Source organism: Dipodomys merriami, unplaced genomic scaffold (assembly GCF_024711535.1).
Source record: "Dipodomys merriami isolate MVZ:Mamm:240054 unplaced genomic scaffold, mDipMer1.0.p SCAF_10, whole genome shotgun sequence".
Lineage (NCBI taxonomy): Eukaryota > Metazoa > Chordata > Mammalia > Rodentia > Heteromyidae > Dipodomys > Dipodomys merriami.
In genome coordinates, this window is record NW_027202271.1 from 29,969,412 (window position 1) to 29,995,245 (window position 25,834).

Here is a 25,834-nt window from a genome sequence, read left to right on the forward strand (position 1 = left end):
TCTCTCAAGCCTTTCCCATAGCTTGGGTTCCTTCTTCTGAGTTTTGTAAGATTTGCAGTAAGAGAACCACCTTGCTACTCTATTGTTGGTGTTTTTTGGGGGAGAGGGGCAGGAGGTTACGAGGATTTGAACTCCGCTCTTCTCACTTGCTAGGCAGGTGCTCTACCACTGAGCCATAGCTACAGCTCTATTTTTTCTTTGTCTGTTGGTTGTGGAGCTTGAACTCAGGGCCTAGGCACTGTCCCTGAGCTCTTTTGCTCAAGGTAGCACTCTACTACTTTGAGCCATAGCTCTACTTCTGGTTTTCTGGTGGTTAATTAGAGGTAAGAGTCTCATAGGCTTTTCCTGTGTGGGCTGACTTTGAACCTTGATCCTCAGACCTCAGCCTCCTGAGTAGCTAGGATTACAGGCATGAGCCACCTGCTCCCAGCCCCTCAGCTCTAGTTTGTTGTTGTTGTTGTTATTGTTGTGGGACTTGAACTAAGGGCCTGGGGCTTTCCCTGAGCCTGTTTGTGCTCAAGGCTACTGATCTACCACTTTAGCCACAGCACCTCTTTGTTTTTGAATGGTTAATTGGAGATAGGAATCTCACAGGGACTTTTTTTCCTGGCTGGCTTTGAACCATGATCCTCAGATCTCCTGAGTAGCTAGGATTGCAGGCTTGAGCCACCAGCACCTGGCTTTATTATTATTATTTTTTCCCATTTCTGAGATAGGTTCTTGCTTCCTTCCAGGGTGCCTTTAGTTCTATTTTAGGCTTCCCATTATCGATGGGATGACAGGTCTGCACTACTGTGTTTAGCTTTCCTCCATCCAGATGGATTCTCCTTGACTTTTCTAGCCTGGAACTTTCATCTTCCTGCTTGAGCCTCCCAGGTAGCTAGGATTATGGCATGAGCCGTCAGCATCTGGCTTATTTTTGCATCGGTTCTTTCATATAAAGTGGAAAAGTCTGTCCTAAAAATGAAGGTTCATAGAACTAAAGAAAAAAATAACAACAAAAAGCATGTCAAGGGGGGCAGCATGGGGGGAGATGGGAGGGCAAGGATGGGAAGGGGAAACAAAGGAGGAAGCAACAATGCTTGATAAGAAATGTACTCATTACCTTACTCATGTAATTGTAATCCCTCTGTACGGTATTTTCACACACAAAAAACTTACTAATTAAAAAGAAAAAAGCATGTAAAGGGATGGAGCACCTGCGTGAGATAGTTCCATCAAACAAAACAAGAATGTTTTTGGTTATTTTTATCCATAGCACAGAGCATCAGAAAATGTTTGTTGTTGCCTATGTAGTTGATTGTGCTGTGGAAAGGGCAGATGGAATTAGATTTGAATTTGTTCCACTTGAGGGTCTAGCAGTTGCAGATATGACTTTTTATTAGGTGATATAGGACCAGGTTTAGATGCTCTTCTAACCTTGAAGCCAGGGCTCTGAATCATGTAGATGTATAATGGAAGGAAGAAGCACAACTTTCTTTGGTTCCATGTTTTCTCCGAGGGGACTGATACACATAGAAGGTAAGGATTCATCTCCATGGAGATGAGGCCTGGGATGCTGTGGGAGTGAGAAGTGCCAGAGAGAAGAAAGATGAGAAGCATCTCAAACAAAAGCAAGGAAGCCCAAAAGAGAATGGTAAAATGATAAATTAGAAACACAATACTGTGAATGTTAAAGGAAAGCTTGGTGAATGGAAGAGATTAGAATACCAGAGAATAAAAGGATCCTGAAGAACAAATTACAAAGAGGAAATGAGGTGTCCATGATGAATCCCTGGAGCATGAACTCCAGTCAGGTCCACTGTTCCTGTGGTGTAGCCTGGGGTTCTGGCCTTTCAACTCCCAGCATACCTCACAATGGCCCAGTGAAATGATCCAGAAGAGAGCCCGTGACAGAGATGGAACTATGAGATTCCGAAGGATGAATAGTTGTTCAAGTTTCTAAAGCTACTCAGAGGTAACTCACATGCCTGCTGTGTACTATTCATTCCATTACAACCCTTGGCTGCCTGAGCCTAGCACATCCTCAGCAGTTTTGCTAGAGAAATGACTAAGGATTGAATGGACCTCTTTGGAGGAGAAGCTAGAAGAGGAATCACTGAAGAAATAGGGTTGTATGTTTAAGGGAGTCTTTTCTTTGCATTAATGTTAAATTTTACATTTACAATATGTTTTCTATAGTCTTGTTTTCAAGGCTAGGTAAGAATGGGTGATTGGAGTGGGAGTTGATAAGCTGAGAATGAGAATACCAGAGAATATGATATGGGACAGCAGAAGACAGGGAGAGAGTGGCCACTTGTTTTGTCAGGGCCTAGCATCTCTCTGTTCTTGGACAAAAGAGAAAAAGTAGATGAGCCTTTACAGAACTAGGGCTCCAGTGTCAGGGCAGAGTTGTCTGGAGAGCAGGAAAGGAATGCATCATCTAGGGCCTGGCCTCACTCTATGTGCTGGCTTGCACATTACATTTAATGCCAAACATGGCTGAGTTCTTGGAATGGGTCAAGCCCCAAACAACAAGCACAGGCCATAGGACAACTCATTCAGATGGTGGAAGGCTCCAGAGTTCAGGAGAAAATGGTCAGGTAGATAATAAAACCCAAGCACATGAGAAGAAAGCCTTTTGTTTTTGCAGCCTTGCAAATGCTGGGTTCAAAACTCATTTCAGAATGGAAAATTTCTTCATCCATGCTGCACAACTGCTGTCTTGAATTTATAGCTGACTTCCAGCAGATGAGCTCATTGCACAAGTCATAATTCAGTTTTCAGAGTAAAGAAGAATAGGATGCCAGCTCAAATTTTAAAGAAATATTGAAGAAATTCTCTGGGTAAAGGTGCATAAGGGATGGATGGAAGCCAGAGACAAATGAACCGTCTCCATCCCTTTACAAAATGTATTATTCTCCTTGTGTATAATTTATCACCTTGGATTTGGGAATGAAAATTGATTATATTTCAAAAGCAGTGAAGTGGAAATGTATTTGATTCTGAGCAGTAGATCAAGACAAAGAGAAGAGACTGGACTTAAGTTGAATCACTCGAGAAAATTGCTCCAAGAAGCTAAAACTGCCCCAAGTGCTAACGCCATTGACTAACACAGAGAACCATCAGTGTATAGATCTCTTCCAGTAGTATTTCCTTTAAGTCCTTCGAGAAAAGTCAGTTGAAGTAAATGTCAGTGTTCTCCTGGAGCCCAGGAGGCCGGTCACGATTTGAGGGCTTGTGCAAGTGTGCTAATTACAATACTACAGGAGAGTGGGGAGAGCGAGGATCATGTCAACTTGTTCTGGCACAAAAAAAATGAAGAGGACCATAGCTAGACCTCAAAGTTGGAGCACTCCTCTTCTCTGTGAGTACAGAAAGGACCCTGAGAGGCCTCCAAGGTTGGAGGGATGAAGCACAAAACTATGACTTGGATCTGGCTTCCTTAGCACATGCTCGAGTTCTGGGTGAACTGTGGAGAGTCCGGGCCTTACAGAAATCACAGAGCTGTGAGAAAAAAACGGTGGCTGAGTGTGGACACCTGAGCTGGATGACCTGGTTATGTGATTTTGGGCAAACGTCAAATTCTCCAATGCCTCTGTTTTCTTCATATTAAAACGGAGACAGTCTGTGATGATTAATGAGGTCATCTACGAACTTCCCATGCTGATGCCTGAAACATGTGAACACTGAATATGTCAGCTGTTAGAATTACTTTATTTCTGAAGTTGTATGTAGTCAAGCTGAGCAGGATTCATGCAGCAAGGTTAGAGAGTTCAGAGGCCACAATACAGAGCTTCTGATGAGTTTCTGAAGGGAGTAAGGCAACCCCCATACTCCATCAGAGTCATGGTTTATCTGTCCAGCTCCAATATCCTATTTCCTTTCCAACCATCTGGTAGGCCATGTAACTGGTCCCATGTGTGGCACCAATGAGACTTGTGCTTTAGGATTTGAATTTGATGGATATAAGCCATATTATTGTTTGGTTCCATAGTATCTGGTTATTCAGGTTCTATGACCTTTTGGTGCCTGTTTTCTCCATGTCCAAGACTAACAAGCAGAAGCAGACAGAAACAGCAGTGACTTTTAAGAGAGTGATGAATACATTCCCACACACTTTCTATTGTGAGATTGAGAGCGAGTGAATGATTTCTTGACATCTTTGTCTTGGCCTCATATTTTGATCACCATAGCAAGAAGTAAGCAACAGAGTTGGTGAGAGAAAATATTATAACCCAAAGAGTGGGACAAATTAGAGTCACCAGAGAAGGCACAAAAAAGAAAAGGAAACAATGGATAAGAGAATAAAGAGGAAGAAAAAAAAATAAAGAAGTGACCATAGAGGATATTGAAGAGAAACAACTAATAAATAATAACTAATGAAGCTTAAGAATTAGGGAGCAATGATAGTTTTAGGAAGGAGGAAATCCTCAATTGAAGAAGTTTGAGTAGAAAAGGGCTTTGGGGGCATTCTGAGATCCTCTCCTAGACAGGAGAAAAATAAACATCTAGAAAGAACCGCTAGGTCTAGGCCTTTGTCAGTCTATGGGATTGATTTACAAGGCCCTTTCCAAAGCTTTGAGTTTAGTCTATTAGTTTGTAAGTCATATAGATCTACATAAGATTCTGATTTGGTTTAGATAATTCACGGTGGGCTGAAAAACTTTCATGAAAGCCACTTTGTGATGGATGAATGACATGAATATGTTTGATTTTTGCAGTTTTCAGAAAAACAGGGTCACAATGCCCTTCAGAGTTCTAAGGAGCTTGGACAGTGTGTGATCATTTCTTTTTCTTTTTAAACAGACTGATCAGCTCACAGGGTTTGTGTGGACTGATGCTGAGCTTTGGAAAAGCCTGGTTCTGGGCTAGAACCGGGTCCTAGAGCTTTGTGGCATTCCTTTGGGTGATTCCTCAGTTTGCTCGTTGTTAAATTCTAGGATATCTGTTTCCTTGGTATCCAGGTTTTCTATTAAATACAGCACATCAGGAGAGACTGCAGTGGCAGTCCCAGGGTTGATTCCATTGGTCTCTGAGGATGTTTCGGTGTGGATTAAAAGACCTGGAGTCACAGGGTCTGGACTCAGGTTTCCTAGGGAAGCGTGTCTAGACTCCCCAAACGCTGGAAGGCTCCACCGTTTTGGGAACCTGTCATCCTCCAGGGCTTCCTCAAACTTGAACATGTCTATCTCATTACTGGCTGAAATGGTCTGATGACTTGGGGCCCTGGAAAGTGTCTTCTTCTCCGAGAGGGACGGGACTGATCCCAAGAGGTTTTCCTGCTGCCCAGTGCTGCTTGGCTGAACCCCAGTAAACTCAAAGCTTAAGATGGAGGTCGTGGAGTCGTGGTCATCTGTTGGGGACATCGGTGCTTCAGCTGCTGTGACCAAGACCTCGGGCACCTGTGGCATTTTGGTGGGGGAGGCCCTCTTACTGGACTGTGGGGTCAGGCTCTGGAGCGTGCTTGTCCTGCTGGTCTCCCTGATGGTGGACAGTTCCCCCATGCTGGAATGCTTGGGGCTGCCCTGCAGGGAGTGGGATTGCTTGCGGGCCAGGGAGGCTCTCTGGGGGCTTCTGGAGGGCACGTTCAGCAGATCCCGAGCTGGGCTGAGGGGGAAGAACACGGAGCTATCGCTGGCCTGCCTTCCGAAGCTTCTCCTGCGGGGGCTGGTGGGGTGTTCGTGGGTGCTCAGGAACCTCTTGACTCTCCTCATCATGGAGTGCCGGTGGCCATGTTTGTCATAGTTCCACAGCCAGTCGTCGCCTGAGAGCCTGAAACACAGGATAAGCACAGTAGCCTTAGAGGCCTGGCTTTGGGGGCAGAATCTCCCAAGTGAAGAGATAAGTTTTCTCTTTTTATTGTACAGATTCTGGAATGGGGGGGGGGGTGTCATTTGCAATGTTTAGCAGACGTTCTCAAACTTTTTGGTCCCAGGATTCTTTTCAGCACTTAAAAATCATTGAGTATCTCAAAGAGATGTTTATCTGGGTCATATTAATTGCTATTTTTTTTAACTATACTTACGATAATAATAGCGGAATATAGAAACCACAAGAAGGTGTTGTAAGCCCGCATTCCTTTAAGGAATAAGGGATGACATCACCACATAGCTTCTAGCCTCTGGAAAATTCCTTTGTACTGTAGCATGACCCTCTGCCCCCTTATCGGTGAAAGATACATTCCACAACGGCCAGTGGATTCTTGAAACCACAATAGGCTGGAACCATATACAACAATGCCTTTTCCAGCTTGACTAACTATTTAGCATGCACTGTGGCTGAAACTTTTGCCTTTTGAAGTGCAACAGCAAAACTAGCATGAATTATTTTACTTCTTCATGACTTCATGAGTAGAAAAGATTCATTCTTATTGTACTTCTTTGCAACTTAGCCTACATTTTCTTAAGAACTTTCATCTTTTTCTTAAAGGAAGCACTATACAACTTCCATGCAGCAAATCCAAACTTCTAGCACCACTGTGCCTATGCTGGGCGGGCTATCCCTAAATAAAATAATAAAATACAGGTGATTTCAAAACAAGCTGTACTGTACCAAGACAGTCAATATAATAATGGAGTCACCTGCTAGGTGACTAAAGAGTAGTTTATATAGTGTGGATATGTTGGACAAAGGGACCATTCGTATCCAAGACTAGACAGAGTGAAATGGCTCAGAGTTTCATCATAGTATTTACAATGGCATGCAATCAAGACCTTATGAATTGCTTATTTTTGGAATTTTCTGTTCAATATTTTTGGGCTATAATTGCCTATAGGTAACTAACAAGCCTAATGAGATGGTGAATGAGGAGGGATTTCTATATACTTATGAGAGAATGAGAATAAGAAGAAATCTTAGCGTGGATATGAACAGAGTTTTGACCACAAGGTCTCCCTAGAGGAGTCTTAGAAAACCCCGGGTTAAGTGCAGACCAAATGTTGAAAGTCTCTGCTCTAGATACTTGGACATTAAAATAAATATAATACATTTTTTCCTTATTACAAATGAAATAAGATAATGTTACCTAAGGATCCATGTCCTACCCCCAAATGAAACCTCAATGGATCATAGCTAAAATACAAGAGAGAGCAAACAATAGGGAATAATAATTTAGTTATCATACTAATCATGTGAATAATATTCATTGTTATGAACACTTTACAGACAGGTAGATTCCTTAAGCCTACGTAGCCTAAGTAACCAAATGTTTCTCTTTGGTAGCCTTTGTTACCTATTGCTTTCCTATAAGATATGTGTCAAGGAGTGAAAGCCCATGGCAAATAATGAGTACAACACAGTCTTTTCTGTACACATTTCTGGTGACTGCTTTGCCTCTGTGCATGTTCAACTAGGCCAAGAAGGAGTAGGAAGAAGCCTGTTGAGTGAAGCTATTTGTGGAGACCAGATGGATTCAATGTGTGATGGGGTTCCCCTTGAGGGAGAGTTTGTGGTGCATTTGCTATGGTTAAGAATATCCTGTTGAGGGCTGGGAAGGTGGCTCAGTGGCAGAGTGTTTGCCCTGATGCCTGAGGCCCTGGGTTTGATTCCTCAGCACCACATAAACAAAAAGAAAAAAAAGCCAGAAGTGGTGCTGTGGCTTAAGTGGTAGAGCGCTAGCCTTGAGCTGAAGAGCTGAGGGACAGCGCCCAGGCCCAGAGTTCAGGCCCCACTACCGGACCCTCCAAAAAAAAAAAAAAAAGAATAACCTGTTGAATTTTCTTTAACACTTAAAAAAATAAAACACACAATCTTACCAATTTTAATCTCTTTCAAGGCTGAAATAGAACGAGTAATTGAGATAAAGATAGTGTGTTTGGTAGTAAGGTTTATGCCTGCCTCATATTGCATGTCTGTCTCCCATCTCTGTGGATTTACACTCTAAATAGGGTTCGAAGAACTACTTCAAAGCCTTACCCTTAAGTGACTTGAGAGGCTGGCTTTGAGAGCCACCCTCCCCCTCTAGGGCTCATCCTGAGAGCCACGGTGACATGATGCTTTATGCCAGGTACATTTTCAGGGAAAGAAACACAATGGATCTTTGATAATAGATGGGGACTGCCTGCACATGGTTGAGTCAGGCCAGTCACTTCATAATTGATCAGCTCAAGCCTGTCAACTATTCATGCTTAATCAGGTCCTAAAACTCTTAAATAAAAAGGAAGGGATGATTTATAAGAACTATGCATTTGGAGTAGCCTAAGAAACAGCCAAAGAAAACCTGTTCCTGTGTTTATGAATAAAAGATGGATGGCTGAGATGATTAACTGGTGAAATGTCCTGGAATGGTGTTGGGTTACAGCCTTGAGCTGTTTTTCTAAAGCCCCAGCATTGCCCTTGGCTACCAGATAGCCTCCTGACCCAACCACCGGCATGAGAGGTGCAGATTCTGTTACATCAACTTGGGAAACGCAGACTCATGCTTCAGTGACCCTGGTGACCCTGCTCCTCGGCTTTCATTAGGTCAGATCGCCAGTCACACTTCACAGGAATCTATTTAGCCAGGGAGGCCGTGAGAGGAGGAACAAGTACAGTTGGTCACTAAGATTGCTGCCCTGGCTGTGCTCTAGGACTTAAGGTCGAGCTGGCAATCTCTCTTTATAGGACAAGCATCTGCCCTCTGTTTGGAATCTTGACTATTTACTTGGCTTTTGTTTTCCTTAACTATTCCTAAAGTACACAACCTTGTAAGAATGACCCAATCTTCTAGGGGAAAAACAATTTTTTTGTGTGTGCTGGTACTGGGGCTTGAACTCACGGCTTGGGAGTATCCCTTAGCTTTTTTGCTCAAGTCTGGGGCTCTATCATTTGGGCCTATAGTTGCACTTCCAGCTTTTTGGTGGTTAATTGAAGATTACAGTTTCATGGCTTTCTGCTAGGGCTGGTTTTGAACCTCGATCTTTAGATCTCAGCCTGAGTGGCTAAGATTACAGACATGAGCCACTGGCACCTAAGTAAGTTCAGAATAAACATAGACAAGTACAATGAGCAAACTACAAAAAGCACTTTGCTTTGGGAGCCACAGTTTTTCTGACTTTAGTTAGATGTGCTAAGGAGACTCCACTGGACCTTCTTTCCTCGTAAGACTTTGGTATGGACTCCTGAGATTTATTTGCTTATCTACTTGGCTGGGTTTACTGAGCATCAATCATGAACAACTTGTTGCATTATGCACCTTATTACTTATAAGTAAGAGCAAAGTAAGTTTTTGATACTGAGCCAGAATTGGATTGATAGAGAAGAGGCAGCATGTTCTAGGTTGGACGAAGTGACAAGTAGGAATGAGTGATTGTGAGGAGGGAGAAATACTTGATGTATGTAAAAATACAGAGGAGAGTGTAGAACATAGGCTGGAAAGATAGATTTGAGTGTGTTGTGAAAAACGACTTGAACTTTATCAGTGAGTAACCACTGCTTGTCTTGGAGAGAGCATAACTGGCCTTGTGAGGTTAATTCCAAGCTAGCTTCTAGTCTGTCTAGGCTAGAAAGCCGCCATAAAAAGCAACATTGGTGAATGCTTAGGTTAACAAGTAAGATTGAAAACTTTTCATGCCTCCAGTGTAAAGCTGGGTCTTTGGTATTTCACATACCTCATGAGAAGTGGGGGAACATGTCCTTTAGGCTTTGTACCCTAGGGAGAGTGAAAGTCCCAGCCTGGGGAACCACATGATTTTTCCTCTCTGGAAGATTTCACTATTCACATGCAGAGTTCACCTCCTCCTTTCTCATAACCATGACAAACATCACCATATTCCCAATATAAAGAAACTTGTTTAAGGACAAAAGGCTTGAAAGCTTGGAGCACACAGAATAAAATACTTGGAAAGATTTCCTCATGTCCCAACTAAGTATACCTCTTAGGTTCATTTATGCTTCATGTTCTTCTTCATTTGATTTAAAAAAAAGTACCCATGGGAGGGAAAAACTTGGAGACAGCGAAGGAAAGGCTGACAATCTACTATCTACCTGAGCTAAGTAACTGTAACCATCCATAATACATCACTACCATAATAATAATGTTATAAATTTAAAAATTTTAAAAATTTAAAATTTAAAACCCTTAGTTTAGGGTTAGTGTAATTTTGAGGTCCAAACAGCAGAGACATAATATGACAAGCAAGCAATTCATTATATTGCCATCTATGAGAGATGGTCAGATGAAAAAGTGAGATTTTATGTTTGGAACTCATTTGGACACTGATAGGCAGGTAATTAGAGAAAGTAGGACATTCATGGAAAGTGCAAAGATGCTCTCATTTCCAGACATGGAGTTGGAGAATCAGTTTGAAGGATGGGACACATGATTCATTCTGAGAGCTCACAGAGCCAGGATCCTGCTGTCCAGGCTGACAGGAACTCTCTGGGTGACCACAGAGACTCACACAAGTCCTCTGTGACTTAACATCACAACTGGCAAACTGGTTTTTTACCTGCCTTCCAGGTTGTTTGCGAACAATATATGCCAAAAAGCTTTGATGAGTGAAGATACTTAAGGGACTGTGTGAAAGACTGGCAAACTTCCAGACCACTTCAGTGGCTCCTAAATCACCACTGACCTTGGGAAGGTTGGAGGAAAATAACAGTGCCAGCCTGCAGGGCACCCTCTTTCTCCTTTAAGAGTGTTTTTTTCCCCCTAGTGTCAAATAGTTAAAACCTTCAAAGGGGCCAGGCAACAGTGGCTCACACCTGTAATCCTAAGTCAGGAGGCTGAGATTTGAGAGTCACGGTTCAAAGCCAGCCATGGCAGAAAAGTCTATGAGACTCTTATCTCCAATTAACCATCAGAAAACTGGAAGTGGTGCTGTGACTCAAGTGGTGGAGTGTTCAACTTGAAGAGCTGAGGGACAGTGCCCAAGTCCAGAGTCCAAGTCCCACAACCAACAAACAAAAAACAAAAAAACAAAAACCTTCAAAGGGAAGCCATTTCTCAGTATGCCTTGGGCTCTGGATAAATGGAAGGAAATATAATGACTGGCAGAAACTTGATTTATTACCCTGCATCTTATATCTACATATGTCTAATCTGGGGAGGGGAAGGGGACTAACAAAATGCTGAAACAAGGACACAGGATGACCCATTGCAACAAAGATACCCACAGGACAGTATATTGGCAACGAACTTTATAACTTTTGGCGGTGAGGCGCGGGGATAGGAGTGTGGGAGCTGGGGGAGGAAATGGGTAGTGGGACCACAACAAGGAAGGGAAGGGGTAACAATGATCGACAAATAATGTACTCATTGCCTTATTCATGTAACTGTAAGCCCTCCGTACAACATCTTAACAATAAAATAAAAAAAAAAAGAAACTGGATTTATTTAGTGGAAGGAAGTCAAGGAGGACCACATGATGGTGTCATGGGCACTAGGCTTTCCTGGCTTCTTGGTATCTATTCCTTTGGGCCACATGGCAGACATAGCCAACCCTGTACACATTTACTGCACAATGAGAACCATTAACACAGAAATCTGAGGCACAAAGCGATGAAATAGGTTGTGTTATATATTAGGCTCTTTTTGAAAGTGGGATGGATAATGGTAGGAGGAGAGAAGAAAACAAGCAAAAGAAAAATGATGTTAAACCAGTTGGGCTTGTTGTTTATAGTTAATTGTGACTATAAGGAGGGGCAACATGTGTTATCTCTACAGGGCAGATAGATGTCTGGATTGAAATTAGTTTCATCTTCAATGTTAAGAAAACCCCAAGCCCAGCATTTCAATAGTATCTGCTGAGTACCTACAAGCCCACAGCCTCTCTTGCCAATGACAAACGTCTAAATGAGCAGGAAAGGGGGTCTAGGTTAGGTCTGTCTAATAAGTCAGGGTAAAGATCTCCCCATCCCCTGGTGCCTGGCAGCGGATGGTGGAAATGCACTGTCACACTTCTTAGGGTATGTCTGATAATAGAAAGACCAAAATAGTTTTTGTAGGAAAATTTGTATGATGACTTGGTTGGGTCAGTGCATCTTTCCTCCCCTCCCTCCCCCCCCACCAAAAAAAAAACTAGCTTTTTGCAAGCCAGGCATGGGTGTCTCATGCCTGTAATCCTAGTTACTCAGGAGGCTGAGATCTGAGGTTTGTGGTTTGAAGCCAGCCTGGGCAGGAAAATCCGAGAGACTCTTCTCTCCAGTAAACTAATAAAAGACAAAGCCAGAAGTGGAGTTCTGACTGAAGTGGTAGTGCACTAGCTTTGAGCAAAAGAAGCTTAGAGGCAATGCTCAGGCTGTGAGTTCAAGCTACAGAACCACAACAAAACAAACAAATGAGCTTTTTGCAAAGCATCTTCCATTTCACTCGTGCAATCAGGTAAATACTGAGCTTCACAAAGATTGAAGGATAAAACTAAATGACCTGTGGTCTTTTTGTGTTCCACTTTTGAAGTGATATTTTGGCAATTTAAATTCAAATATAAGAAGTCATTTTTAACAGACCTGAAATGAGGAGGTTAGGAAAATAACAATATGATGAGTTTTCCTTCTTAGGTCAGATTCGTTGTTTTAAAATTGCAGTGTATTTAATCAAAGTCAGGCAAGAATTGATCAGGATAGTGACAAATGCAGAGGAGCGTTTATACACAAGCAAAGAAAATGCACTCTTCAAACCCATTTGGAGGCGAAAGCTGTTATTTTTAACCTTCTGCACTGCAGAACACTTAAACCTCAGGTTTATAAAATCGGCCAAGTAGCCCTCACGCTGAGCTTTAAGGGGGTGGGGCTGGGAATGGGCAAATTATTGGATTTACTTAGCTTCTCCTCTACTCCCTTTCTTGTGCACACTTCCAAGCTAATGGAGTATCTGAGAGGTATGCTTTGTCTAGGAGGCTGCACTTGGATCTTTGACCTTCCCAGCACCTCTGTGCTGCCAGTCTGAAATTCAGACCAAAAATCGTGCCGAATGTGGTTTGTAGCTTATTCCTTTGAAGAGGGGTATCTAGTCACCACCTGGGTCATGTGGTCTTGATCCCTGCTGGCCGAAAGAAATGATGGCCCAAAGAGAAGTCTGCTCTACTAACTCCTCCCCTACCTTAAAACAGCTGACTTCTACAGCACTTGGGTTAGAAAAGGAAATTAAACCATGTAAACCTCGGATATAATTTTAAAGTTGAAAACTGAGCACCAAAGGTGACCCCTTATCACATCTGAAAGAATCTCTGAGGAAGTTCTAAAATTATGACTTAATGCACATTTGTCCCTTTGGGAAGTTCTGTCTCTTCTTCTTTTCTGGTACGTTAAGGTGCGTGGGGAGTGCGGGGTGGGGGTGGGGAGTGGAAATCAATGTTCCAAGAACACATTTTTCTTGAGGTTCAACTTGAGGTATTTTTAGTAGCTTATAACATGTATAAGCATGTAATAGTATATGTTAGACTATATTTTCTTATAAGGCAACTATAGTTGAATATAGTTGGTTATGAACATATTACTGAATAAATTATCCATGTAGAAGTACTTTTAACCAAACTTTAATAAAGCACTTGCTTGTGAAAACATGCATCAGGTGCTAGTGGCTCCCACGTTTAATGGAAGCTACTCAGTGGACTGAGACCTGAAGGATCTAGGTTGGAAGCCAGCTCAGGCAGTAAAGTCTATGAGAGTCCATCTTCAATTAACCAGCAAAAAACCAAGCAACATATGCATTTTCATAGACTTAAATTAATATTGACTACCAATACTGACTGCTGCAATTCTGAATTTTTGTGCATATTACGAACATATATGTGTACATACAATAGCTAATTATATTATTGTTATGCATGAATTGAAGTTATGGAATAAAGACTAAATAAATGATCATTTTCAATAAACAGGTTAAAGTTTCAAAGTATTAAACTTTTTTTGTGTGTGTGGTAATACTGGGCCTTGAACTCAGGACCTGGAAACTGTCCATCAGCGTTTTTGCTTAAGGCTGGTGCATTGTCAATCACTTGAGCTACAGCTCCACTTGTGGCTTTTTGGTGGTTATTTGGAGAGAACACTCTCACGTACTTTTCTGCCCAGGCTGGTTTGAACCTTGATCCTCAGATCTCAACTTCCTAGGTAGCTAGGATTACAGGTGTGAGCTGTTGGCCCCTGGCTCCCAGATGTGTCTTAAATTCCTTCACTTGTAATAGAAGAAACTCTTAGAAAATTTGAATATTTCTCCTCTGTTCTAAGGGAATCCTCAGTGGATCTCATAGAAACTTTAAGATTACTCAAATGTGAGAATTTCATTTTCATTTAATTTAAATATCTTAATATTTAAATTATTATTTAAGTATTAAATATATTTAATAATGGCAAAATGTCCAATAATAATGTTCTTGAAATGGGATTGTAGTCTGTAGTGTATGGTATATAGAACTGAGCATATTTTAGATTAGTTGTGAGTTAGAACAATCACTCATGACGTACTTGAGTGATCTAATTCTTTTTTTTTTTTTTTTTTTGGGTCCAGTTGTGGGACCTGAACTCTGGGCCTGGGCTTTGTCCCTCAGCTCTTCAGCTCAAGGCTAGCGCTCTACCACTTGAGCCACAGCGCCACTTCTGGCTTTTTTTTTTTTTTTTTTGCTTATGTGGTGCTGAGGAATTGAACCCAGGGCCTCAGGCATGCAAGGCAAGCGCTCTACCACTGAGCCACCTTCCCAGCCCGAGTGATCTAATTCTTAAGCAGCCCCAGCCTTTCTGCTCCACAACTGGAATCTTTTAGCTGGTATGAGTGGATGATTTGTTGGGGTTCTTCCAATGCCCTTAAGGGATTATTGCTCCTTTACTTGTTGGCTGTTTTGATTTTCAAGACAGGATTAAAGAGAGTTATGAGAGACTTCAGTCTTTCATTTCAATGTGTTCTATTCTTTGTGTTAATACAATGTAGTAAGAATGTTGAAATGACTTATGACAGTATAATGTGAAGTGAGGCACTCTCCATCTGTCTCATGCCAGCTGTGGGGAAGAGACAAGAACTGGATCGTGTGTGTGTGTGTGTGTGTGTGTGTGTGTGTGTGTGTGTGTGTGTGTGTGTGTGTGTGTGTGTGTGTGTGTGTGTTTTAATTCATTTTCAACAATGCTAGCCTTCAGATTTGTTTGGTAATGTTAGGCTTATCAAATGTGTTTTATTCTTGTCCCATTTTCATTTTTAGGGTTTAGGTGTGTTTTCTTATAAAACACTCCTCTTTTGATTGGTTTCAGGTGTTCTCTTGTTCTTGGTTAATAGTGTCTTCATGATTAGGCTAATAAGAAAGATACTTTGATTAAAACAGTGATCAGAAAGCAGTCCATATTCTGACAAAAGAACAAATAAACAAATTCACCTGAACTGATCCCAGGTGAGAAGATGGGCAGAGTTCAAATAGGAAAGATTTTTTTTCATAGCCATACAATAGTTACTAGTAGTTAGTAAATGCTCAAGGTGTATATATTTATGAAACAATTTTGAATTTGAGTGCTCTGGTCACATTTTTAAGTACTTATTTCCCAAATGTTGATTCTGAAGTTGCTTTTCAACAGGTCCCGTTCTTAACAAAGACTGGGAGATGAGACTTCAGCACTGATTTGGTGTCAGAATTCACAGGACTGTTTTTAAACACCTTGTTGGTCTACAGTTAAACAGAGAAAAACGAGTCTTATTAAAATATCCTCTGGAGGCCTGGCACCGGTGGCTTATACCTGTAATTCTAACTACTCAGGAAGCTGAGCTCTGAGGATCACAGTTCAAAGCCAGCCCAGGCAGAAAAGTCTGTGGGACTCTTATCTCCAATAAACCACTAGAAAACCAGAAATGGTGCTATGGCTCAAGTGGTAGAGCACTTGCCTTGAGCTGAAGAGTGCAGGGACAGCACCCAAGGCTAGAGTTCAAGCCTCCTGACCAACAAAAATAAATAAATAAAATAAAAAAATCCTGTGGATTAAGGCAGTATGATGCTGAATGAAGGGACACAGGACTTCCTGCATTACTAGCCACATAAGCACCACACCTCCCCACCTCCCTATCTCCCCTACTTCATTCACTGGCCCACACACTGAGGCCTCCCTTGTTAGGACTTGCACCAGTCTGTTGTCAGACCACTATGTCTTCTCTGTCATCCCTTGCAGATGCTCTCAAGACTTTTTCCCCTCTTCTGTTTAAGAGACAACAGTGTTAATTTATCTCTCTAGCTTTCTTATCTCCATCAATCCACCTGTAAGGCTAACTTATCTAAACCCAAACTGTGATAAAGTCATTTAATTGCTTTGGACAAAGGCTATGAAAACTATAACCTACCTTTGGCCCCTCCCCAGATTCAAATTTTGGCTCTTCTAATAATACATAGCAAATGATTCCTTGGAATACATTGTCATTCTTTACCATCTTTGTTCACATTAGCCTGGCATGTATCCTTTAGTGACTCCCTCCTACCCTGTTTTTATTTTTTTCTTTTGGTCTGAGACTGGGACACTGATGTTTTCACTTATTGGCTAGCACTCTACCAACTGAGCCACACTGCTGATTCCTTCCCCCACTCTTAAAGATACATGTTAGAATCCTCAGCTCTAGAACCTTTCTCTGTCACCAGGCATTGTGGAATGTGTCCTCACTGCGTATATTTCTGCAAGACTCAGAATTTCTCTTTGTGCACCATACAAGTCTGTGAGCTTAAGTGGTGGATTTTTTTTTTCATGTCTATGTCTAGTATCTGGCATCAAACTTCCCATGGGGTAGTACTCTGAAAAAATTTACCTGAATAAATGAATACATTCTGTATGCAGAAGCACAAGAAAAAAATTTAAGTTTGTACTTAAGACTTTTTTTTAAGGAATAATCTTATTTCACTTATGTTATCTAGCAAGTGTGCAGAACACAGGCCCATATATTGGACAAGTTTCTTACTCCTGAGAAAAAAGCCACTTGCTTCTGTGAGGAAGAAGAGTTTGCTGAATGTGAAAGTCATTTCTGATTGGTTGCGTGGGAGGCTCCTTCCTTTTTTTTAGATTGCATTTGGATAGTAATTTATTCAGTTATTGGAGGGCACTGAGTTAGTTTTAGAATCTGAAAAGTTAATATGAAAAGATATGGCCAATGTGATTTCTGAATGAAATGTTCTGGAGAGCTAAACCCCAAAAGAATATAAAACTACAAAACTGCTGAGTGCTGGTGGCTCATGCCTGTAATCCTAGCTACTCAGGAGGCTGAGGTCTGGGGTTCAAAGCCAGTCTGGGTAGAACAGTCCCTGTGAGGCTCTTATCTGCAAATTAACCACTGAAAAACCAGAAGTGGAGCTGTGGCTCAAAGTGGTAGAGAGCTAGCTTTCAGCAAAAAGAGCTCAGGAACAGTGCCTAGCTCCTGAGTTCAAGCCCCACAACTGACAAAAACAAAACAAAAAACAAAAACCCCCACCACAACAATTTAAAAAAAACCTACAAAATTTACTCACCCAAGAAAGGATTCTCTATGCTTATTGAGCATGGACACATGAACAAGATTTGGCTAATAATATTGACCTTTTGTACCTGTCCTGATTAGTTTGGGAATGGATGTGTTAGTGAAGTCTAGCCAATCATAACAAAGCCAGCACTTCAGGTTTTTTTTTTTTTTCTTTTTGGTCATGGGGCTTGAACTCTGGGCCTGGGCGCTGTCTCTCAGCTCTTTAGTTCAAGGCAAGTGCTCTGCCACTTGAGCCACAGTGCCACTTCCAGTTTTCTAGTGGTTTATTGGAGATAAGAGTCTTATGGACTTTACTGCCTGGGCTGACTTTGAACCGTGATCCTCAGATCTCAACCTCCTGAGTAGCTAGGATTACAGGTGTGACCACCAGCACCCAGTGTACTTCAGCTTTAAGAACTGGAAAAACAGATTCCATTTCCATTGGGTTATCTGACAAAGGTGGGTGTTATAAGTCTGAGGCTGCTAGCTGCCATCTTTCCATTTTACCATCAGAAGGGAAGAGGTTGGCTGAAAGGGAGCCAGAGACAGACTCAGAATTGAGAGAGACAGAGCAATAGCAAGCTGGGTTACATTCTTGGGGCCTCTGTATTCAGCCATTTTCAAAGATAGACTAGTCTTTGAGTGTAGCCTAATAAACTTCCTTTTGATTAAGTTAGTTTGGTCTTGTGTTCCAGGTGATCAGCATTTTGTTGAACCCCACAATCATAGGAAGAATCAACAGTCATGGATCATAAAGCTTATTCTGTAGATGCTTGGCTTTCCACAGTCCTGTAATGGCTTTTCCTGGATCATGAGCCTCCCTGTTAATGGTTCTCATTCATGCAGAAAATCAAAAGCAAGTCAGCTTTTGCCTAATTGGTTTTTTTTTTTTTTGATCAATTACTTCTAGCACAGTCCAGCCAGACATCTCATACAACCTCTTTCAAAGACTAGCATTCACTCTGCCTTTCCTTGCCATGCTGGTGAACAGGCCATTGGATTAGAAGCATTCTGTCTGATAACTGATTGCTTGATGCAGTCTAAAACAGGTTTTCTCTCAGTTGTTGTATTTTCTGTCCTAAATTCCTAGACTTAGTTTAACCTGAAAAAAACCACAGGTTTGTTTAATATTTGTATGTATCAAGTTGATATTCATGAGTGAAAGATCTGACTATCTGACAAAAATAATTACATGTTTTTATACTTAGGATCTTATTTAATTTTTTTTTGGTGGTCCTGGACTTGAACTCACATCCTGTTCCTGAGCTATTTTACTCAAGGCTTAGTGCTCTACCACTTGAGCTATGGCTCTTCTTCTGACTTTTTGGGGATTCTGACTTTTTGTTATTAATTTGAGATAAGAGTTGTGTTTTTTTTGTTTTTGTTTTTTGTCAGTCATGGGGCCTGAACTGTGGGCCTGGGCACTGTCCCTCAGCTCTTCAGCTCAAGGCTAGCATTCTACCACTTGAGCCACAGTGCCACTTCTGGCCTCTTCTGTTTATGTGGTGCTGAGGAATCAAACCCAGGGCCTCATACATGCAAGGCAAACACTCGCCACCTTCCCAACCCCTGTTTCTGTTTTTGTTTTAGTTTTAATGGGCTTTCCTGTCTGGGCTGGCTCTAATCTTGTGATCCTCAGATCTTAGCATCCTCTCTTATTTAATCTTCCCAGTAATCTTTGGGGCAGCAAGTGTCCCTGAGACCTCTTAGAAGTTCATGGACAGTATGATCACAACAAATATGTTAATCAAACTAAAAATCTCAATTAATTTAAACCATTTCACTGTTAGTTGCAACCCCCCCAACTCTATGAGCATTAGAAATGGATCATATTCTGAATACAATCACCTCAATGATTCTCAGAATCTGTCCGTAGTGTTGGTCTTCTTTCTTCTACAAGTTATATTTTCAAGGGCTTTGCATTAAGACAGAAAACATTGAATTTTCTAAAAACAAACTCATAAAAAAATATCAGGACAGTTCTAGAAGTTCATGAAGCTCTGCCACAGCAGAAGGAATTACCAGGGCCACTTAGTGTAAGCCGGGGGAGTTGTCTTCCTGCAGACTGAGCAATAGGCTGGGGAGGGAGGAGCAAGCTGGCCTGCAAGAACCCTGGATGGCAAGGCCCAGCAGTTCAGGAGCAGAAGTAAGTCTAGCCTGCTATGAACCTTCTCTAATGTATACTTGAACAGAACCAACACCAATCTCCTGACTCCCATGTTTTTCTCATCACTTGCCACATCTCCTGAATTTCTACTTTCAGTCATCTTTTCCTTTGGCTCTCCAGGGGCTTTCAGCCTCAGACGCCCCTTTGAAAGAGAAACACTGCAAACCATTATTTACAAGAGTGAGAGCTAAGCTTTATAGGAATAGGATAGAAGCTAGGCATTCCGAATTGTGGGGAATCAGGAGGAATACTGCGGGAGGAGGGGCAGGTCATGTGGCCATGACAAGATATGAACTGGCCTCAAGGAAAAGCCACAGCTTTCCCACAGAAGTTCCAAAACAATCACCCACAGATTTTCTTTTTCTGTGGTCTCTTTTTAGAAGCAGGGGTTATTATTTTCTTAAAAAGTTTTCTGTACTCTCTTCAGTTACTTAGAAACTGTGGCCTCTGTTTCTGGCAGGGAAGAGGCATTCTTTCATCCATTTCTCCAACATCAGACACATGATCAGTTTTGATAAAATGCAGGAATGCATTTATGTAATGCTTGTAGCACATAGGGACAGACATAGCTGTGTTAAAATCATTTGAGTAGAGATTGACTTGAACATACCAGGCACAGTAAGAGCAGAACAATACTCGGAATATGTTCTAAGTCTTGAATGCTTTGGAAAGAACATGTGCACTCACCCCATTTGGATTGTTGACCCCAGAAACGAGGGTATGCAGTAGTCAGCAGCTGCCAGTGTGTATGGTGGTCGAGCTGCAGAATCGTCCCAGTAAATGTCCTTCTTCATCTTGGGTAAGCTCATGTGCATCTCATCCACAGCTAGAAGAGAGACCTAAAAGCATTGTCATAGTGTTAGAACAGCTCAGATATGGATGCTATAAAAAAAAGAGAAGAATTTCCAGCAGGTAAATGCAAATTGGAGAGCAATAGGACTTGGCCTCCAAGAGTGAATCTACGGATGCCTTTGCTGCAGCCAGGGCTTCTGCAGAGTGGTCCCCATTGTTTACTGCTCAAGAGCACTTGGCAATAGTGTAAGTGGGCTTTTTGCACTTCCCACACATCATCAACCAAGTCTCATGTCTCAGTGCAGAGCTACATCTTACCTACAGGAAGGTGTGGCAAGGCACCTTTGTCTTCTTTGCTTCCAGCGATGGATTGTTCTTTGTGACTCCTCTGACAGCAGCCACTTCATCCCTCCCCTCCACCCCCTAGGTAAACATTCTTATATTTTATCCTATTAATCGTGGGAGCAGATGTCTGCTTGCTGTCCCCTCTTACACGCTTTCTTGATTGTTTTTTGGAAAGAGAAACCAACCAGCCTAAATTGCTTGAAGTGGTAGTGATTTCTCTCTCCTCCTGGCTTTGACAAGGTCACATAAAAATAACATTATTTTTCTGGGAATCAGTTTGGATTTTTTTTCTACTGGGATGTGGATTCAGAACTTGGTGCTTGCCAGGAAGGCACTCTATTATACTCCCAGATCTTTTCCTTTCATTACTTTTCAACTAGGGCCTTGCATTTATGCTTAAGGCTTGGCCTGGGCTGCCATCCTCTTATTTACACTTTCCATGTAGCTGGGATGACAGATGTGTAACACCATTTCCAGTTAGTAGTTGAAATGGGAGCTCCCACACTTTTTATCCTGATGGGAGTTGAGCTACGATCCTCCCCATCCCAGCCACTTAAGTAGCTAGATATACAGGCATGAGACACGGAGCTTGACCAAGGGAATCCAGTTTTGACTACAAGTGAGTAATGTAGGCATGTGCTTCTTCCCTAGCAGACCTACAGTGTAATCTACAATGAAACAATGTGATAGCAGGGCCAGGGCTTGAAACAAAATTAGGTGGAGTTTTTTACTCTGTGGCTTTCAGGGAAGAAATGGTCTGAGAAGAGTTTTGCAAAGAAGAAAAATCCCCTCATTCTTGCTTTTCATGAGATGTCACGTTGGAACTTTGCAGGAAGAATTAAAGGGGGTCCCTTTTATGTGTTTCTGATAAATTTGTGAAATAGGCTGCTATAGCCTGGCTTGCCTTTCCATGTCTATTTCCTGCTTAGTTTGGTGTGCTGCAAGCTGGAGAATTCACATCAGCTTGTGTCCTGCATGCTGATTTCTGGTCACTGTTAATCTCTGTGGATGGTAATAGCAATCAGGCAAAGGATGAATTAAAATATTGCTCTAAGATGGGCGCAGCAGCTCATACCTGTGGTCCCAGCTACAAGTAGGCTGTGATGTGGAAGATGGCAGGCTCAGGTCATCCAGGGGAAAAAAAATCATGAGACCTCATCTCAACAGAAAAAAAAACCAACAACTAGGCACCGTGGTTGTGTGTTTGTCATCTCCGCTACTCCAGGAAGCATACTGGAAGAATGAGATCAAGGTTGGCTTGGGCAAGAAGTGGGACCTATCTCAAAAATAACCTAACAAAAGGACTGAAAGTATTCTTCCCGTGGTAGAGTACCTGCCCAGCAAGCACAAGACTCTGATTTCAAACTCCAGTACTGTTTAAAAAAAATTGCTCTGTACTAGATGGAAGAGGCCCAGTATGGCAAACAGAAACTTGCTGAGAAAATTGATTGATGTGGCATTCTACTGAAACTGCAATCCAGGACAAGGCTACGCTCAAAGCCCCGCATTCTGCACAGTCAAGTCTCTTCTATTTGTGCCTAAAGCTCTGAAGTCCAGGCAGCTGCATTCAGAGCCTGTTAGGATTTTGAAATATCCCAAATCGTTTATTCTTAATGTTTACAAGGGAAAGAAAAGTTCCTCTAACCTGCAAATTTCTATCAATGCACCAGTTAGTTTCAAAATCATCATCATCTTCTCCAAAAGGGTTGATAAGCTGCTCAGCGACCTGCAGTTAAAAGCACAGAATAAGCCAGCATGAGGATGCTCAAGAAGACAGAACCGAGAGTGAGTTTGATTCCTGCTTTGTGCTCTCCTTCTCTTGCCTTAAGTCTTGTTCCTTAGTGAGCATACTCTCCAACTGTCTACTCCACTTCTTACAACGCAGACCTCTCCCAGAGAGACACTTTTGAGGAGCTGAATCAAATCAATGCATGTTGAAGAACCATCATAGCCTATGCTTTCAAGGAATTTATAAAGACCCAGACAATTAGACAAAGTTAAACAGCAAAGAAGGACTTAAGCCACATGTAAAGAAATATAAGATGATTTCACAATTATTAGATATAAACTACTAAATAGATGAGTCTGAGAGCTAGGAGCTGTGAGGTTTAAATTAGAAATGTACTTAGTTTTACCCCAAGGATTTCTTTCTTTTTTTTTTTTTTTTTTGTCAGTCATAAGGCTTGAACTCTGGGCCTGGGTGCTGTCCCTCAGCTTTTCAGCTCCAGGCTAATGTACTACCTACCACTAGAGCCACAGAACCACTTCCCCCAAAGATTTATTCTTTTTTTGTTGTTTTTTGTTTTTTTTGGGGGAGTCCGGTCGTGGGGCCTGAACTCTGGGCCTGGGCACTGTCCCTCAGCTCTTCAGCTCAAGACTAGCACTCCACCACTTGAGCCACAGCACCACTTCGGCTTTTTTCCTTTTTGCTTATGTGGTGCTGAGGAATTGAACCCAGGGTCTCAGGCATGCAAGGCAAGCGCTCTACCACTGAGCCAACTTCCCAGCCCCCAAAGATTTATTCTTATCCAGTGAGTTAGTTTTCATGCTGGGAAAAGTTTAGTAGCTTCTTAACATATATCTTCTTTTGTTTTTTGTTTTTTTTTTTTGGGTCCAGTCATGGGGCCTGAACTCTGGGCCTGGGCGCTGTCCCTCAGCTCTTCAGCTCAAGGCTAGTGCTCTACCACTTGAGCCCCAGCGCCACTTCTGGCTTTTTTCTTTTTGCTTATGTGGTGCTGAGGAATCAAACCCAGGGCCTCATGCATGCAAGGCAAGCGCTCTACCACTGAGCTACCTTCCCAGCCCCTTCACATACATCTTCTAATATTTGTTTGATATTAAATAATCTCGCCATGTTCTTGAACTAAATAGCATTTTTGAGATGTGTGTGTGTGTGTGTGTGTGTGTGTGTCTGACTTGCCTATTATTTACCTTTTTTTAGTAATTTTTGATTTTTTTATTATGTGTGTGTATGTTTTTGGAGATAGAGATAAAGAGAATGAGGGAAAGATTTTATATTGGTTCTAGCTAAGGACAAAACAGTACAAAATAACCATTTGATTAGTTTCTACATTCTAGATTCTGAGATCTTTGGATAGAATCTGGTACTTATTTTTTAAGATTTATGTCAAAATGTAGCACAATTCATTTCATTTTTCAGCTGTTCATGAAATAAACAGGAGAGTTCTTAAAAACAAGCAAATAAACAAGCACATACAAGCTAGTGTCTGGGCACCTCCCCGAGAAATTCTGAGTTTGTAAGGCTGAGTCTAGGCATCAGGATGAGGTAAAGCTCCCGGGGGATTTTTACAGCCAATCAGTAAGCTTCACAGGGAGAGTTGTGGCAGAGGCCTTGTGGCAAGGTGTGGGGGGCTGTCTAACATCTCTTGCCTAGGGTTTGGTTTAATTAAATAGGTTGGCTGCTGAGTTCTCAAAATATTTTCATTATTTTCAATTTTTGCTTTTATGGTAGTTGTCTGGTATATGTTACTTGAGTCTATATCAAATGGTGAAAATGACACCTACATTTGCTCACTGACAGTCTCCCAAAAACATACTTGATTAGAGGTTCCATTTCCAGTACGAAACCTAGTAGTAAACGGTTCAGAAATGTGCAATCGTTTTTCTATCTTCTGGAAAGACTTACAAAGATCTAAATTGTCAAGATAGAGAGATGCTACTCACCAGTAAGGGCAAACTCATTTTTATTACATTTGGCCACCTGACTTTTTGTTGTTGTTGTTGCTGGTACTAGGGTTTGAACTCAGGGCCTGAGTGCTGTCCCTGAACTTTTTTGCTCAAGGCTGACAATCTACCACTTGAGCCACAGCCCCATTTCTGGCTTTTTAGTAGATAATTGGAAAGAGTCTCAAGGACCTTCCTGCTTGGGCTGGCCACAAACCAACATCCTCAGATCTCAGCTTCTTGAGTAGCTTGGATTACAGTTGTGAACCACCAGAGGTGGCCCTATGGTTGACTATCTCTTAAAGGGTTGTTTTCTCATATTTACCTTTAAAAGTTTTTTTTTTTTTTTTTTGGGTCCGGTCGTGGGCCTGAACTCTGGGCCTGGGCGCTATCCCTCAGCTCTTCAGCTCAAGGCTAGCGCTCTACCTATTGAGCCACAGCGCCACTTCCAGCTTTTTTCTTTTTGCTTATATGCTGCTGAGGAATCGAACCCAGGGCCTCATGCATGCAAGGCAAGTGCTCTACCACTGAGCTACCTTCCCAGCCTCCTTTAAAAGTATTTTATACAGAGAAAGATTGTTAGTAGTTTTAGAAAATACATCAAACTAGTGGCACCAGTGGCTCACACCTGTAATCCTAACTACTCAGGAAGCTGAGATCTGAGGATTGTGATTCAAAGCCAGCCTGGGAAAGAAAATCCAAGAATGCTCTCCAATAAACTACTCAGAAAAAGCTGGAAATGGTGTTGTGGCTCAAGTGGTAGAGTGCTGGCCTTGAGCAAAAGAAGTTCAGAGACAGTACCCAGGCCTTGAGTTCAACCCCAGGACTGGCAAAAGAAAGGAAAAAAGAAAAGAAGGAAAGAAAGAAAGAAAAAAGAAAGGAAGGAAGAAAGGAAGAAAGGAAGAAAGGGAGGAAGGTAGGAAGGAAGGAAAAAGAAAAGAAAGAAAATATATCAGAATGAAAGGAACCGCTAACATCTCTACATTACAATCAAGCACCTTACATAGACACAAAGCAAAGAACAAAAAAGGTCAGCACATCTCAAGGGAAAAGACAGGGAAAAAAAGGACCAGAATGATAATAAACATTTGGGTCAGTTGTGGTGATTTTGTGTTTATAAAGCTAAGCCTACTTTTTCTTCTAAAGGGAAGTGGGAGCCATTAATTTCTCCTGCTCTCTTTCTCCTAAGTGGGTGAAAATAATAAAGACTCACTGTCATCTGGTTAAAAATGTTTTTGCCATTTAAAGGACATTTCATTTGTCTTTTGAGCATAAGTTGAAATACCAACACACTTATTTTTCTTGGTGTAGATTCAAACCAATAAAGAAAAGGCTTTTGTAGGGGAAATTTGCTTCAACCCCAAGTCCTGACTGCATATGGCGCTGGTGAGGCCGATCATTAGAAAATTCTTTGTTTGTTATCCTGAAACTGTCCTTGGATTTCAGTTAGCATAACACAGATATTATTTTCTATTTCTCTTTGAATCGCATACTTC

The 25,834-nt window shown here is 41.7% G+C and overlaps 1 protein-coding gene across 3 annotated transcripts in view; it reads right to left on the reverse strand.

Moving 5' to 3' along the window:
- Window positions 1-1,139: 1,139 nt before the first annotated feature.
- Window positions 1,140-25,834, reverse strand: part of Best3 (bestrophin 3) — a 43,531-nt gene continuing 18,836 nt past the window's right edge. For all 3 annotated transcript variants that reach the window (XM_069988479.1, XM_069988488.1, XM_069988471.1), the window contains 3 exons: window positions 22,300-22,380; window positions 20,205-20,356; window positions 1,140-5,754 (listed from right to left, as the gene is read on the reverse strand). In XM_069988479.1, the coding sequence (XP_069844580.1) occupies window positions 4,851-5,754; window positions 20,205-20,356; window positions 22,300-22,380 (1,137 nt within the window). In that variant the 3' untranslated portion in view covers window positions 1,140-4,850. The remainder of the gene's footprint in view (window positions 5,755-20,204; window positions 20,357-22,299; window positions 22,381-25,834) is intronic.